At 33.2% G+C, this 14614-nt stretch overlaps 2 protein-coding genes across 2 annotated transcripts; both read left to right on the forward strand.

Annotated features, from left to right (window-relative positions):
* The first annotated feature begins 549 nt into the window (after positions 1–549).
* On the forward strand, positions 550–3315 carry LOC133185344 (baculoviral IAP repeat-containing protein 7-A-like). The gene is made up of 6 exons (XM_061320489.1): positions 550–1423; positions 1601–1876; positions 2096–2230; positions 2315–2380; positions 2727–2785; positions 2942–3315. Exons 1-6 carry the CDS (start codon positions 730–732, stop codon positions 3080–3082), a joined length of 1371 nt encoding a protein of 456 aa, XP_061176473.1. The 5' UTR covers positions 550–729; the 3' UTR covers positions 3083–3315.
* Positions 3316–7658: 4343 nt separating this feature from the next.
* LOC133185343 (baculoviral IAP repeat-containing protein 7-like) lies at positions 7659–12186 on the forward strand. Its single transcript, XM_061320488.1, has 7 exons — positions 7659–7736; positions 9192–10193; positions 10340–10615; positions 10875–11003; positions 11125–11190; positions 11397–11455; positions 11630–12186. Exons 2-7 carry the CDS (start codon positions 9320–9322, stop codon positions 11768–11770), a joined length of 1545 nt encoding a protein of 514 aa, XP_061176472.1. The 5' UTR covers positions 7659–7736; positions 9192–9319; the 3' UTR covers positions 11771–12186.
* The last annotated feature ends 2428 nt before the right edge of the window (positions 12187–14614 follow it).

The raw sequence follows: 14614 nt of genomic DNA on the forward strand, positions 1-14614 counted from the left end.
ATTTTTATCTTAAAATTGTTTGCTCGTTATATAAAATGTATATGTCATCACAGTATATAGAAAACGATATCGGAAAGCATGTTTACATTTAAAATTAAAAAAAAATATTCAACACGGAGAAAACTTTTTAACTTATATTTGTGTAAAGCTACATATTATATTCAATATGATATTTGTAATTTGATGTAACAATACCGACCTCGCATTCAGAAATATAGCATTATGTTTCACACTAAATAATTCTAGCAACTAATACATTTCAAGTGACGTACATCATATCGTTGATAGTCAAGCGATATATATTTACTTTATTGCTACCGAAAACCGATACCATAGGTTATGATGAAGCATGTGATACATATTCAATATTGAATTTCTTTAAAGTCATTTAAAAATAATCAATGAATTTAAAATAAGTGTTTGTGCATGTGTATTCTTGATAACATGTATTTCTCAATTTCAATTATATATTACAGTATTTTATTCCTACAGAACTGGCAAAGATGGGAACATGCATGTGTGTCTCACAAAGAAATGCTTTACATGACATCGTCAGCATTAAGATTCTAAAGGTTTTGTGTAAAAGGAAGAATACACGATTTAACTGACTTTACAAAAAAACATAAAGCAGGAACCATTTGAGACACATTTTAACAATTAACGAGGAGGTCAAAAACGAATCACAGAAGTTCTGACCCCTATGTTGTTTGCATCTTACTATCTTAAAAAATGCATTCATTGGACAGATATTTTAGCGCTACCCTTGGCAATAGAGATGTTGCCGATGAGATGAGATATGAATGGCTGCGCATAAAGTCATTTTCCACATTTCCTCTGAATTCCTCTCAGAGTTCTGTCCGTCTTGCTCGCTCTGGATTTTATTTCACAGGAAGAAACCAAGAATGTGTCTGTTTTTCATGTGGATTACATCATTCAAATTGGACAAGAGAAAACATTACCGAGTTACATAAAAATTTGTCACCAAGCTGTCGTCATGTGCATGGAAATGAGGATACAAATGTTCCAGTTGGATCAAGTGAAAGTAGCCGTACTAATTACTTGTACTCCGAATCTATCTGTTCTGGAGTAAACAATGAACATGCTGCACAACATGCACATCAGATATCGAGAAAACCCCTAAAGCAGCCATTGGGAGGTTATAGTCCATATGCACATAATAATCCCAGTCTTCCAGGTCTTTTTCAGCCATGCACTCCACAATCTAATCACTTGAAAGAAGCTTTAGAACCTCTTGGCATTGTTGTTGATAGACCAAAATATCTAAGCTACTCAGTACTGGCGACAAGGATCGGCAGTTACCAGCAATGGCCGTCGCATTTGACACAAACACCGAGGGACCTTAGTCTTGCAGGATTCTTTTATGCTGGATACGGTGACTATGTTCGATGTTTCTTTTGTGGAGGTAAAACTCTTTTTTAGAAATTAATAGGATATTTATCCTGCTTACAAATCCGGTTCGAAGAATGTTTACATATTTCACTGAATCAAATAAAAATCAGCAATATGAATATTTTGCCATATTGCAGATTTTTTTATCATCATCCATGGAAAAATCTCTTGTATGATTTTTTTTATATAGGAGGACTGCGCAATTGGGAGCCAGGCGATGATGCTTGGGTAGAACATGCTAGATGGTTTCCAAAATGTCCTTTTTTGATTCAAAATCGAGGAGACGATTTTGTGAAGCTGGTACAGAGTGTTCAGGACGAAGGCTTGGAAGATATTCCCTTTCAAGAACAAAAAGAAGCACATGCAGATATTGAACAACTTCCAGCTGCCCAGGAAATTCTTCAGATGGGATACACGTGCAATACGATCAAGGAAACGTACAGAAAACTGCATAAGAATGTGACGGGTTAGAAAATTATAAATTTATTTCGAATGTGCTTTTAAATAGTCTTGAATTAAATACTTTCTAAATTGAAAAATATATATATATATATATAGAAGAGTGCTTTGGTGATGATACGTAAAAAGTCGTTCTATAATAATTGAAAATATCTTAAATGAGAAGGTTTTTGAAATTGTTCTAAAATTTACGTATTTTTCTTAATATATTACATGCTGCTTTAAGAGGTGACAGCTGCAGAGTTGATAGAAGAAATTCTGGTAAACAGCCCCTCAACGTCTGCCTATAATCGTGTAATGAGTTCTTCGAATAAAGAAGACTCTATCCCGCAGCCTTCTGCGTACAGCAGAAATGAGACAGGTTAGAACTTTTTTATATTTAGTTTCTTTTCATATTTCAGCAAATTCAGAGAAAATGATATGATTGAATCTATCTTTATTTTAGGCCATACTAATAATTCACCATCAACCATCAGGCTATCTGAGGAAGTTGGAGCGATGACTTTGAATGGTACATCATATCTCATTATTAATGTTTGTATACTGTATTTACCCTTGTAGAGTATTTAAAATAAATAATATGCAACATCATATAAAGCCATTATATTAAATTTTCTCAAACGGTAAGAAAACCTTAAGAAGATATTTGGAATATAGCAATTGGGCATTACGATGAAATGTTACATGTAACATACTTATGAATTTTAATTTTCAAGTTTACGTAACTGAGACAACTTACTAGGATTCATTCTTATAGTTTTCTCTATTCCAGTTTATTGCTCGGTCAAATTAAAATTTTGTATATAACGTCTTTGCGTAGAATTATATATTTTCCTTTCTTTTATCATTCTTTTCAGAAGACACCCAGACTTTGATTGAAGAAAATCGAAGACTTAAAGAACAAAGACTTTGCAGGGTGAGTTCAAATGTTTTTAGTGTCCAGTAAGTCTAACTAATGAAATATTTATCTGTCAACAATTATCTGTTAACTTTGAAGTACATTAATATTTGATATAATTAAAACCCACTGAGAACATTCACATTCTTCCTGAACTTTACAAAATGTTTTCAGATTTGCATGGAGGAGGACGTTGCAATTGCCTTTCTGCCCTGTGGTCATTTGTGTTGTTGTACTCACTGCTCACCCGCTATGCGGAAATGTCCAATGTGCAGAGCGTTCATCAAAGGCACCGTGAAGACGTATCCAGCTTGAATGATTAATACTATAAATGGATTTTTAAAGAAGTTCATTTTAGATGCCTTTCGTGTGCTGACATAAAGTATTACAGCAATGGTTCATGAAGATATACTCTTGGAAAAATGACAAAATAGTTATTTTGTATATAGCATCGTTGATTTAAAAGTTTACTTGTTTTTCTGTTCATTAATTTCTAACTACTATCCATATGTTTATATGAAACATTATAATCAATATTAATTTTTTGTAATTGGTGCTTGGGTTTATAAAATAAATGCATTCGTAAACTTGGAAAAAAAAATTTCATCTTTTTCATTTACTTTATTTTATTATAGGATATTATAACATTTCTCAAACACATACTCAGAACCTTTTTTGTGACTATAAATAAATACATCCAGAAGTATTCCATGCCAAGAAGCTTGATTTTAGTTTTGTTAAATCAATTCTAAACTCATTTAGTGGACTACCACAACCATTTATTGCTACAAATTATGGACTGGACACAGTGAGTATACAAGACTTTCCTCGGGTTTATAGCTGAACACAGACTGTGTGACCATAAAATATGAATGCCAGAAGTATGAATTTATTTCATCTGTGCATCAAAAATTGCTTCATTACATGGAAATAATAAGAGAAATGGTTGCATCAACAAATCCAAGTGTGACTGACGTTTTTTTTTTTCTCGAACAAATCGTTAGGCCAATAATTACGCACTGAATTGTCGACGGATTTTTCCCTTTGCCCGATCATGACAAGGAGCACACGGTGGTTGTGACCTGTCGATAGGGGATGCTTACTCTTCCAGGGCACCCGATCCCACCTCTGATGAGTTTAGAGGTCCGTGTTTGCTCTGCTACCATTTTGTATTGTTTCGATGGACTTTTGAGCTTGATCACTGTTAGTTATCTCCATATTTCAGTAACTTTACAATTTATGAAAGCACAAATACCGTTCTCATTCAGGAAACTGGTGCATTTGAATGGTATAGAAATAACTTTCTAATCGAGGTAAAGAGTCAACTTGATATGAACCAATCTGACTCTCTAACAGAATGCAAAATTTTTGCCGATACCCCAATTGTACTTCGATCCGGAGAAACTCTAAGCGACCATATAAAATAAATGTACAGACAAGTTGTAACAATGTAATGGCCCAGAAAGTACACAGGTTTTTTTTCTGAGACTGTTAAATTGCTAACCCAAGAAGTTAAAATCCTGACGAAGCCATCACTAGTTGGATATTTAAAGAACCAATTGGTCATCAGTTGGATATTCAAATATCCAAATCCCGATTGGTTGGATATTTAAATATCCAACTGTGCATACAAACATAACTAAGCAATGAACAAAAGAGATAAAAGAGTTTAAAATGTATTTCCAATGCACAAAAAAATGATTACTCTAAATTTGTCACACTATTAGAATTTATGTCCAATGCACACGGAATTAATCACTTCGCATTTTTCACACCATTAGAATCATGTTAAAATGTTCTTCCAATGCTCACAAAAATTACAATTTCTCCGAATTTTGCACACTATTAGACTCTTGTCGTCAATAAAATATCCAATACTTATCCAATGGTATTTTAACGGAATGTTTCAGGTCTTAAATTTTGAAGCATCACTTTTTGACACGCGTATAAATACATTTTCACCTTGAACCTTAAACCACACCACTTCCTGTTGCTGAATATTATTTCAAGGGTTCGTTATCAGCAAATCCTCTCAGATTTTTCGAGGTTCATCCTGTTCTCATACTTTTCCAGCGTACTTCCCAAAACAATTTAATGAATTGACAACCCATCTATTTTTGTCACCTTTTTATTGCAGATCTTGATATGGAATATTTTTAAAGAAGGTTCCGCATAACACCTACAATATTTTCATCTGTTTTAGCACTGCTAGAAGTATTGTCCGAATGACACTCCATAAGATTTCAACACTTATCCTCAACAAATCATTATCAAGTATATGTAATGATAGATTTCCAAACGTTTTACAACATTCTGTACTTTTTTTCTGCTTTTAGGTCAAAAGTATTCAAAACACTATCTGAACCTCTCTAAATTTGCTTTGGATTTAAAACTATTCTTCATCTGATTTCATGACTATTCAAAACAATGGAAAGGTTTGAAATAACATTAGCACCATGTAGTTTCATACTCTCTAGTCCATATATAAAAAGGGTGTTCGATTACGCTATTTTATAGTGTCACTATTGGATGTCTAAATGGGCTAGATTCCATTATATTACAGTAAAGTTGAATACATGTATATGAATTGGTACATGTAAATGTTTCTTTGGAGTCCAAAGTGGAGAAGTTTTTTTTAAGTAAGATAACTCGATAGTGTTGAATCATCTCGTTATTTATCCATTACATAGCCGGTGAACGATTAGTGACAAAAGAATTTGAAGTACATCAACAGATGTAGATGCCAGTCTTGTGCGAAAAAACACACACAGTCCCCTAAGAAAATAAAATGTTGATGACGTTGGAAAGCCGATATTTACACTTACACATTTACGTGACGCCACCCCTCAATAATTTTGCCAATATATAGATTACTATACAAAACATAGCTACTATATGCCTGTCCTCCCTCAATTAAAACGTCTGATGACCTTTTTTTTTTTTTTTTTTCTTTTTTTTTTTTTTTTGCTTGTCAAGGAATTTTCGGTAGTTGATAGTGCCCCCCCCCCCAAATGAAAATGTATGGTTGTGCCTCCCCCTCAAACTGACATTGCTTCCTACTGGCCTGTATCCAGGCTGAGGGCAATAATGTTGCTAATCTACGCGACATTGATACTATTCAGAACGACTTCACTACTCCTCGCGTAACTGCCGACATCGTAACAAAGTAGTTTGTTGGTACTGTTGTGTGTTGTGTTGTGTTGTGTGGTAATGAAAGGTGTGCCGAACATACGAATAACTATCCCATTATAAGTAGTGTAACTATGAAAAATTATTTTGACCCTTTGATAAATCACTGTTTTGATTGTAATGAATGAAATCGCATTTGTCTTTTATCTGTTAATTCAACAATCGATTTCAGCTTAACAACCGAGAATGAAAATCAAAATACAAGTAATTCAAAACTTGGCTTTATCAAAAAGAGTCTTCTTTCTGACTTCCACTCATATGAACATAATACACTGTATTTAGGCAAATAGATTTTTGGATGAAGGTGTATATGGGTGTGTGTGTGGGGGGGGGGGGTTGCAGGAGGCCTGTCCCTCTCCCCACCTTCTGAGAATGTAAAGTTTTAATTTGATATTTATTATTCAATTCAATTTACTTATTGACAACACCATCATACATTGGCATATAGTCATGAATACAATAAACAATAAAATACATAAAATCAATAAGGATAAAAATTTTCAATGAAATCCCCTCCCCTTGTTTATGGACCTTTATATCCCATCAAATAAAATTTTGATTTGGGAGAATTATTTTCCTTTTTCCTTTTTTTTTTTTTTTTTTTTTTTTTTGGAGGGGGGGAGGGGGACTAGTCAAAGATTTAATTTCAGGTTAGTTGTAATTTTTTTTTCCTTATAATGCCCTCTTTTTTCAAAATCAATCCTATATAAGTGCCTGGCATTTATTTTTTCTACATAGCACCTAAACTAGAATTTGAATTAAATTCCGACATATACAACTGGTTACATGTTAACTTTCTAACCTCGTTTCTCTCATTATGTCTGGCTAGTACTTCAGTAAATACAAACAAGTAAGATGGCATGAACTGCTTAATGATTGATAAGTTCGTATCATTTAATTATTGAATCATATAATAAAACAATTATTGTTTTTTTCGGTCAATACGATAATTTAGCCACCTTCGAAGTACAATATTCACCAAGCCCTAAGGGCGAGGTGCATGAATATTGTACTCCTCAGATATCAAAATCATCGTATTGATCTCAAAAACCAGCAATAACTGTACAATATTAAAAAAAATTAAATATATTCTAATGTACACTTCCACATAGCAAAAGCCGCATCGGGTACAATACGTAACAGCTGTCTGCATTATTTTTCTTTACTTCTTAATAGAAATATTTGTAAATGGGACATCTCACATCAATATGCAGTGTCCTGAAATTACGTGTACCAAATCATGGTGAACGTAAATTCTGATCACTTCAGAAGTGATTTTTTGAATGAAGTAAATTTTCTAGATTTTCTTTCAATGCATTATTCTCAAATTTTATTCGATACATGTTATGAACTAAATTAAATGAATATTCTTCTCAATGTTTGTATTTGAAAAAGGTGATGATATGAGATATGAATTTCAATACGTATTTTTATAATATAGTTACATACTTTGGTAGTATTTTCCATAATTTATTTCGAGAATTATTTTTCGTATCGACCTTTAAGACGTACATCATCGAGGCTGAGATTTTATCGTTATTGTGTTAAAGGGCTTTTTAAAATCATATTTAGTCATTTAAATATGATGATTTTCGCAATTTACAAACACCAGATCCTTAAAATTTATCTTTTGTTTGAGTAATGCAATGCTGTTTATTAGATGAAATGGAGATCCAAATGGGTTTCCGTATATACGACGTAAATAAACCATTTCAAAATAAACATTGTGTAATGTAAACATCCATGAACCAAAAGGACTGCATGGAAATACTGTATAAATGTGAGTATTTTTTTATTTCACTGACATCAAAAGAAAAGACTCGGACACATGTCTGTGTTAGCAATATTCACCTGCGGATAAGTGACGGAAATTATGAAAGTTACAACAGGTCATTTCTTTTTCCGGGGGGAGGGGGGGGGGGGGCATGTTTACAATTTTTGTTTTAAATTATACTGAGAATTTCATCAATTTAGATTCATTTATATAGATTATGACAAGCATCGACATTCAAAAATATTTATTAATGCTTTTCAACCTGTCAATTTACAATCGAACTTATTATTGACAAAATTTGAAAAAACATACATATAAAGGTACTCCTTTTAAAAACAACTTTTCTTCTACCTGTCGAAAAAATGTTGGTTCATGTTATTCACCCAGACCAAAATATCTATGAATGGGGTACAATATTGATAACATGTACAAATGTAGGCTTATACAGCTGTTATATACATATTACACAAACTGGTCAGAGGTACAACATGACAGTAATAAGAAAAAAGCAGGGGGATATATCAAAGAGGACAGACAGCATCATAATGTTTAGGATGAACGAACATAGTTTTTCCCAGGATTTTTTTTCGTTTTGAGCTGACATTAGTTATGCAAAACTTGACAAGTTTTTCAAACTACTGCGCAATTGAGCTAAGTTCGATTATTAATGAACTTGGAAATACCCTCAAAGATATGGTGGACTATTTGGGTAATGATTAGATTAAATTTCTATCGACATGTGTGACAAAACATTTGTCTTATAAACTTTTAATTAAGCTTTCCAGTTAAACACGTGTTTTTGCTCTTATGCTACGTGACCAACGTCAATAATATACGTTAAAATATATCTAAATATCTATCTATCTATCTAGAATACAGAAGATAAGATGAAATACCTATTCATAGTATATATTTCATTTCGTCATCTGTATTCTCTCTCATATACTACTATTGTTTTTCCTTTTTGATATCTTTTCAACTTACGTATTACGATTAAAATATTTCTTACGCAAAGGAATTTCATAATGTCTATTTTTAAGTACTTATAATGTCTTTGAAGACTTCTTTCACAATGGGGAGCATGTAAGGCGGTTTTCACATTCCTGGCCTCGTAAAGATTATATAACTGATTAAAGGCTTATTTCATGATGTAGTTTAATTTCGATTTTATTGTCTACCTTTGATTGCTGAATTGGTATATATTTATATAATCACACAACAGCATTTTCGCGAATATAAATTATTTTGTGCGAAACTTTTAAAATAACGTAGGAAGCACGTGTTATAACTGTTAAGATAAGCTATATATATTGACTTTTTGCACCTTTTAAGTAAAAAACCAAAAAAATGTTTTTACTGCATTAAGAAGCTTTTTAGGAAAAAAATAATATTTATGATTCAAGTTTCTTACTTTCTGTTATAACAATGTTTGTAATTAATACATTATCAAATATATTTCAGACTCAGAGATGATCAGCATGGCCTTTTTTGAACGTATTACAAGAACAGAGACCAAACCAAACAGTTCCTTGAAAATTTTAGAGGTCTTATGCAAAAGGAAAAACTGTCGACCTGAGTAAATAGTCGAAATGATTGGTGTTTCGAAACTTGTGATTTTACTTATTTTTATTGTTGGGTTCTTTTGTAATTATATCAAAAAGACATTTTTCGGAACCCAAAAACTCAAAGTACTTTGCATACCTCTATTAATTGCTGGCGATATCTATTTTCAAAGTTCGAGTCATCCAGACCTGTCGTTTTGGATAACATTGCCGCTATCTGAACAAGCAGATTCATTAAACTCGTATTTTACTGCCTCACTTCAAAACGCAGACGTTGTAAATGAGATGCGCTATGAATGGCTGCGATTGAGGTCCTATTCCATATTTCCTCTGACTTTATCACAGAGTCCCGTCCGACTAGCTCGTTCTGGATTTTATTTTACAGGAAGGAACCAAGAATGTGTTTGTTTTTCATGTGGAGTGCATAATTCTAATTGGACAAGACAAAATATTACAGAGTTACACAGACAATTATCTCCAGACTGTCGTCATCTGCGTGGAAGTAACGATTCTAATGTTCCAATTGGATCAAGAGAAAGTTGGCAGTCTAATAATTTACATAATTTTAATACCTCATCTATAACTACTAATGAACCTGCTGAGTGTTCACTGCAAAGATCACGGGGAACACGACGACAACAATATGATAGTTGTAATGCTCATACAAATCATCATAGCCAACCTCCGTCTAACTCACAACCCAATCGCTTGAAAGAAACTTTAGAGCCTCTTGGAATTGTCATTGATAGACCAAGATATCCAAGCTACGCTGTAATGGCAACCAGAGTTAGCAGTTACCAGCAATGGCCGTCACATTTGACACAAACACCGAGGGACCTTAGTCTTGCAGGATTCTTTTATGTTGGATATGGAGACTACGTCCGTTGTTTCTTTTGTGGAGGTAATCTTTTCTGATCATATGATACTAATTATAAATATAAAGTTTTTTCATCATATTCTATGTTTTATTTATTTAAACATGTTTGCTCTCTATTCATTTCTAGAAGAGCACCAGAGAGTTATCTCCCTTTTGTGTCTGTTTTTTAGGTGGCTTGAGGAATTGGGAGCCTGGTGATGACGCCTGGATAGAACATGCTCGATGGTTTCCAAAATGTCCTTTCTTGATTCAAAATCAAGGACAGGATTTTGTAAGACTAGTACAGAACGTCCAGGAAGAGGATTTTGAAAATAACCCCTCTCAAGAGCAAACTGGAAACTTAACGGAAATTGAGCAACTTCCAGCAGCATATGAAATCTATCAAATGGGCTATACTTGGAATACTATTAAGGAGGCGTATAGAAAACTTAACAAGAAAAAAACAGGTTATTTTATAATTGGGTATTTTTGTGATTTTAGAGTTATTTTTCTTAGAATATCACAATAATGTCTTTCTTTTGTAATATTCCCTCAGAGTAATAAATAAAAGAAATTTCTTATTAAAGGAATCAGTGTTATTAGATAGATAGATAGAGAGAGAGAGACTGTGTAATTCATTCTAATATATATATATATATATATATATATATATATATATATATATATATATATATATATATATATATATTGTGTAATATATTCCAGATGTGACTACTGCAGAGTTGATAGAGGAAATTCTGGCTAGTGATTCAGCAGCACCGAATTCTTCCCCAGAACAGCCCACAAGTTCTTCTTCGTCTGCTTCCACACCAGAACCTAATGGAAATGTTACCAGTAAATCTCTCTCTCTCTCTCTCTCTCTCTCTCTCTCTCTCTCTCTCTCTCTCTCTCTCAGCTTCATATTTTGATGAATGAAAATCAAAATTAGAAGATTGTGTATAATTCTTTGTGACAGGCAGAGCAAGCAATCCATTGTCAACCTCTGAGATATCTGAAGAATTTGGGGCCATGAGCATGAGTGGTATATATTCTTCAATGAAACGTATAGCAGAAATATTTGTGATACCGAATATAAGACATATTGTAAATTTTTGAAAGAAATTGGCCATTAAAATAAAATAAAAAAGTGCATTTGGTGAATAATATTACTTGATTAATATTTACAACTGATAATTTATTAAATGGAAAGAAACTGACTTGTGCCAATGGGATTATTTTGTTTTTTAGATGAAACACGGTCTTTGATGGACGAAAATAGAAAGCTGAAAGAACAGAGACTTTGCAGGGTACGTTAAATAAATTTTTCTTGCACACATATTTTGTTCCGTTCACCCAACTTAACTGGAGCAAAATGAAGATCCTTTTAAACAACGTTATTTACTCTCAGAAATGCCATATTTTATGTAACTTTATATCATTAATGGTTTTAAGTTTTAGTTTGATATTTAAAACATTTTCAGATTTGTATGGAAGAGGATGTTGCAATTGCCTTTCTGCCATGTGGTCATTTGTGTTGCTGTTCTCATTGCGCACCTGCAATTCGCAAATGTCCAATCTGTAGAGCTTTTATTAAAGGTACAGTTAAAACATACCCAGCTTAAATAGTTAATGCAGACGAAGAAAGAAGATGTCAGAGAAGAGTAGTGTGATTTATTCTGCTTTATATTCAGATCGAGGGTAAGATTCTATTTGTAAAGATCCTGTAAATTATAGAAGACATTCCAAAGTGACTTTGTCCACTTATATTTCTTGATATTACCGGTAAGCTTAACAATGTGAGAAATATTACATTTTGTGGTGTCTGTTCCAGTTAATCAAATTAAAGTTGTATTAATCAGTATTAATATTAATGTGTTATTATTCAGTTTCAGTATATGATAACAAAAAGTCGAAGGTTGTATTTAATCATTTGATATACATTTTTATTAAAATTATACACTTGATATTACTGTAGGAACTTGTTGTATTTAAAATTTCTCTTGTATATACATTTGTATAATGTAAATAACTTTTTTATTTGTGTGTTTAGTTTACTTTTTTCTTGTGTTATCTTGAAATAAAAAGTGAAACCACTTTTTGATTTTTTCGATACCATTTCCATCAACGCAAATGGAGACTCTAGTAGGTTATGTTGACAAGAGCAATGCGTCCAATTAAAAAATCCCAAAAGGTGATACTTGTTGAAAAACAAAACAGAAGGTGTTTCATCTTTGACCAGGTCAAAATTATTTTTTAAAAGTTACAATGTTCAAAAATCATATACCTTACTCATTGACAATTTACACAAGTATACTGAACAATAAGTCATTTTAGCTTACCTGAGCAGAAGGCTCAAGTGAGCTTTTCTGATCAAAGAGTGTCTGGCGTCAGTCTGTCGTCCATCGTCTGTAAACTTTTTACATTTTCGACTTCATCTCAAGAACTACTGGGCCAATTTTAATCAAAGTTGCCACAAACCACCCTTAAGTAAAGGGAATCTAAATTTATTCACAGGAAGTGCCACGCCCTCTTTCAAGGGGAGATAAATAAGAATTCGTGAAAATTTTGTGGCATCTTTCAAAAACCTTCTCAAGAACAACTGGGAAAGAAAAAATGAAAATTCAGTGAACGTTTCATTTCATACTTTAGATTCAAGTTTGTTCATATCTTATAATTAAAACCCGGCAGTAAAGCGGAGCCACAAGAGGGGATCGAAGTTTTACATAAGAGTATGAAGGAAATATCTCTCAAAATCTTCTTGTCGAGAACAGCAAAGCCATGATTAGTCATATTATAAAAGAAGTATCCTCAGGTAGTGTAGATTCACGTTTTTTTCCAATCATGATCCCTGGGGTAGGGCAGGGCCACAACAGGGGGTCAAAGTTAACCATAGAAATATATAGGAAATATCTTTAAAAATCTTCTCAAGAACAGATGAGCAATTATAAGTCATATTAATTCAGAAGTATCCTCAGGTACTGTAGATTCATGTTTGTTCAAATAATGACCCCTGGGGGTAGAACGGGGCCAAAACAATTGGTCAAAGTTACACATAGGGAAATGAAGGTGTAATTGTTAAGGAGTATTTGAGTAAAACGCATTGAAGACCTCAAATATAGGAATGACCTGACAACCCTTGGAATGAAATAGGCAAACCAAAGGGTAAATATATAAGGCAAAGCTTTGGGAAAGTAAGGCATTCAGAAGCTAGCGGAAGAATCGAAATTGGACATTGAATCACAATAGAGAAGTTACAGGTAAGATCAAAATGAAAGTATAAGAATTATAAACACCAGTGGCAAGTATCCTAGGGAATTGATGTTAAGTTCTGGTAGTAGTAAATCTGAAGAAGATTGAGACATCCAATTCTTATCTATCAATGGGAAGCAATGGAAGAAAAACATAGTGGAGAAACACGGTACAAGTAGAAAATTGCCTAGTTCACGTATCTAGACAAGAGAAAATTAAAGTACTGTGTGATGTACCCTCAGTCAGGGCTGTTTTAATAATCCTTCCAATCAAGTTTGTTCAAATTAGGACCCCCAAGGCTGGGGAAACAACAGTGGGTCAAAGTTTTACATAAAATATTTAAGAACAACAAAGCCATAATTAGTAACACTGATACGGAAGCATCTTGAGGTAGTGTAAATTTAAGTCCCCTGTTCCCTGTTCAATACTGAACTGATTTCTGCTTTTTTCCTAGCCAATGTGCTCAGGTGAGTGATGTGGCGCATGGATATCTTGTTTATTAGTGAGATTCATGCCCCTGTGTCCAGATTTCAGGTCCAAGGATGGGACTTAGTAAGAATGCATTATACCTTATTATAACAACTAAATTGTAAGCCTCTTTACTCGCAGGCAGTATGTTTATAATGAACAGTTGCCTTTGAAATCTTACATCTATTCCTTAAATTCAGCAATGCTTGTATGCTTCATGACGGTAAGCTACATGTGTTTGAACCCCTTTACCAAAATTGTAAAAGTTTAGTCCGGAGAGCAAACTTCCCACGATGGAGCTATCTTGATCCTTTAGTTAAAATGCATTACATCTTGAATTTTTCTCTATTCATGAGCGTGTAGAAGGTAAGCTTTATGCAATTAATAATGAATATATATGAATCATCATTACATTGTAAAATTCATGTCACATGAGTTCAGAGTTCCATCCCTGTTAGACATAACTTGGTTATTGCCTAACAAAAGTTATGATATACTCATAGTGACTGTCAAGGTAACCTTTACTAGTATTTATTTTCATTATTATGCCCCCGGATCGAAAGATCCCGGGGTTATATTGTTTTTGTCCTCTCTGTCTGTTTGTCCGTTTGTCTGTTTGTCTGTCTGTCTGTTGTCAACTTTAACCTTGCCCACAACTTTTGATTGGTTGGACCCATGACTTTCATATTTCACATATGTATTCCTTGTGACAAGACCTTTCTTTGGGTATCATCATATTTGACTTTTAA

The sequence above is a fragment of the Saccostrea echinata genome, unplaced genomic scaffold (assembly GCF_033153115.1).
Source record: "Saccostrea echinata isolate AGI-Se365-2 ecotype Australia unplaced genomic scaffold, CSIRO_AGI_Sech_v1 ptg000012l, whole genome shotgun sequence".
Classification (NCBI taxonomy): Eukaryota; Metazoa; Mollusca; class Bivalvia; order Ostreida; family Ostreidae; genus Saccostrea; species Saccostrea echinata.

What these genes read in the sequence shown, in the direction of transcription:
- LOC133185343 (XM_061320488.1), top strand. Translation starts at nt 9,320, where the DNA reads ATGATTGGTGTTTCGAAACTTGTGATTTTACTTATTTTTATTGTTGGG. An exon ending in ACCTAATGGAAATGTTACCA is followed by an intron (nt 11,004 to 11,124) that starts GTAAATCTCTCT and finishes TCTTTGTGACAG; the next exon opens with GCAGAGCAAGCAATCCATTG. An exon ending in TGGGGCCATGAGCATGAGTG is followed by an intron (nt 11,191 to 11,396) that starts GTATATATTCTT and finishes TTTGTTTTTTAG; the next exon opens with ATGAAACACGGTCTTTGATG.
- LOC133185344 (XM_061320489.1), top strand. Translation starts at nt 730, where the DNA reads ATGCATTCATTGGACAGATATTTTAGCGCTACCCTTGGCAATAGAGAT. An exon ending in ACTGCATAAGAATGTGACGG is followed by an intron (nt 1,877 to 2,095) that starts GTTAGAAAATTA and finishes TGCTGCTTTAAG; the next exon opens with AGGTGACAGCTGCAGAGTTG. An exon ending in TGGAGCGATGACTTTGAATG is followed by an intron (nt 2,381 to 2,726) that starts GTACATCATATC and finishes CATTCTTTTCAG; the next exon opens with AAGACACCCAGACTTTGATT.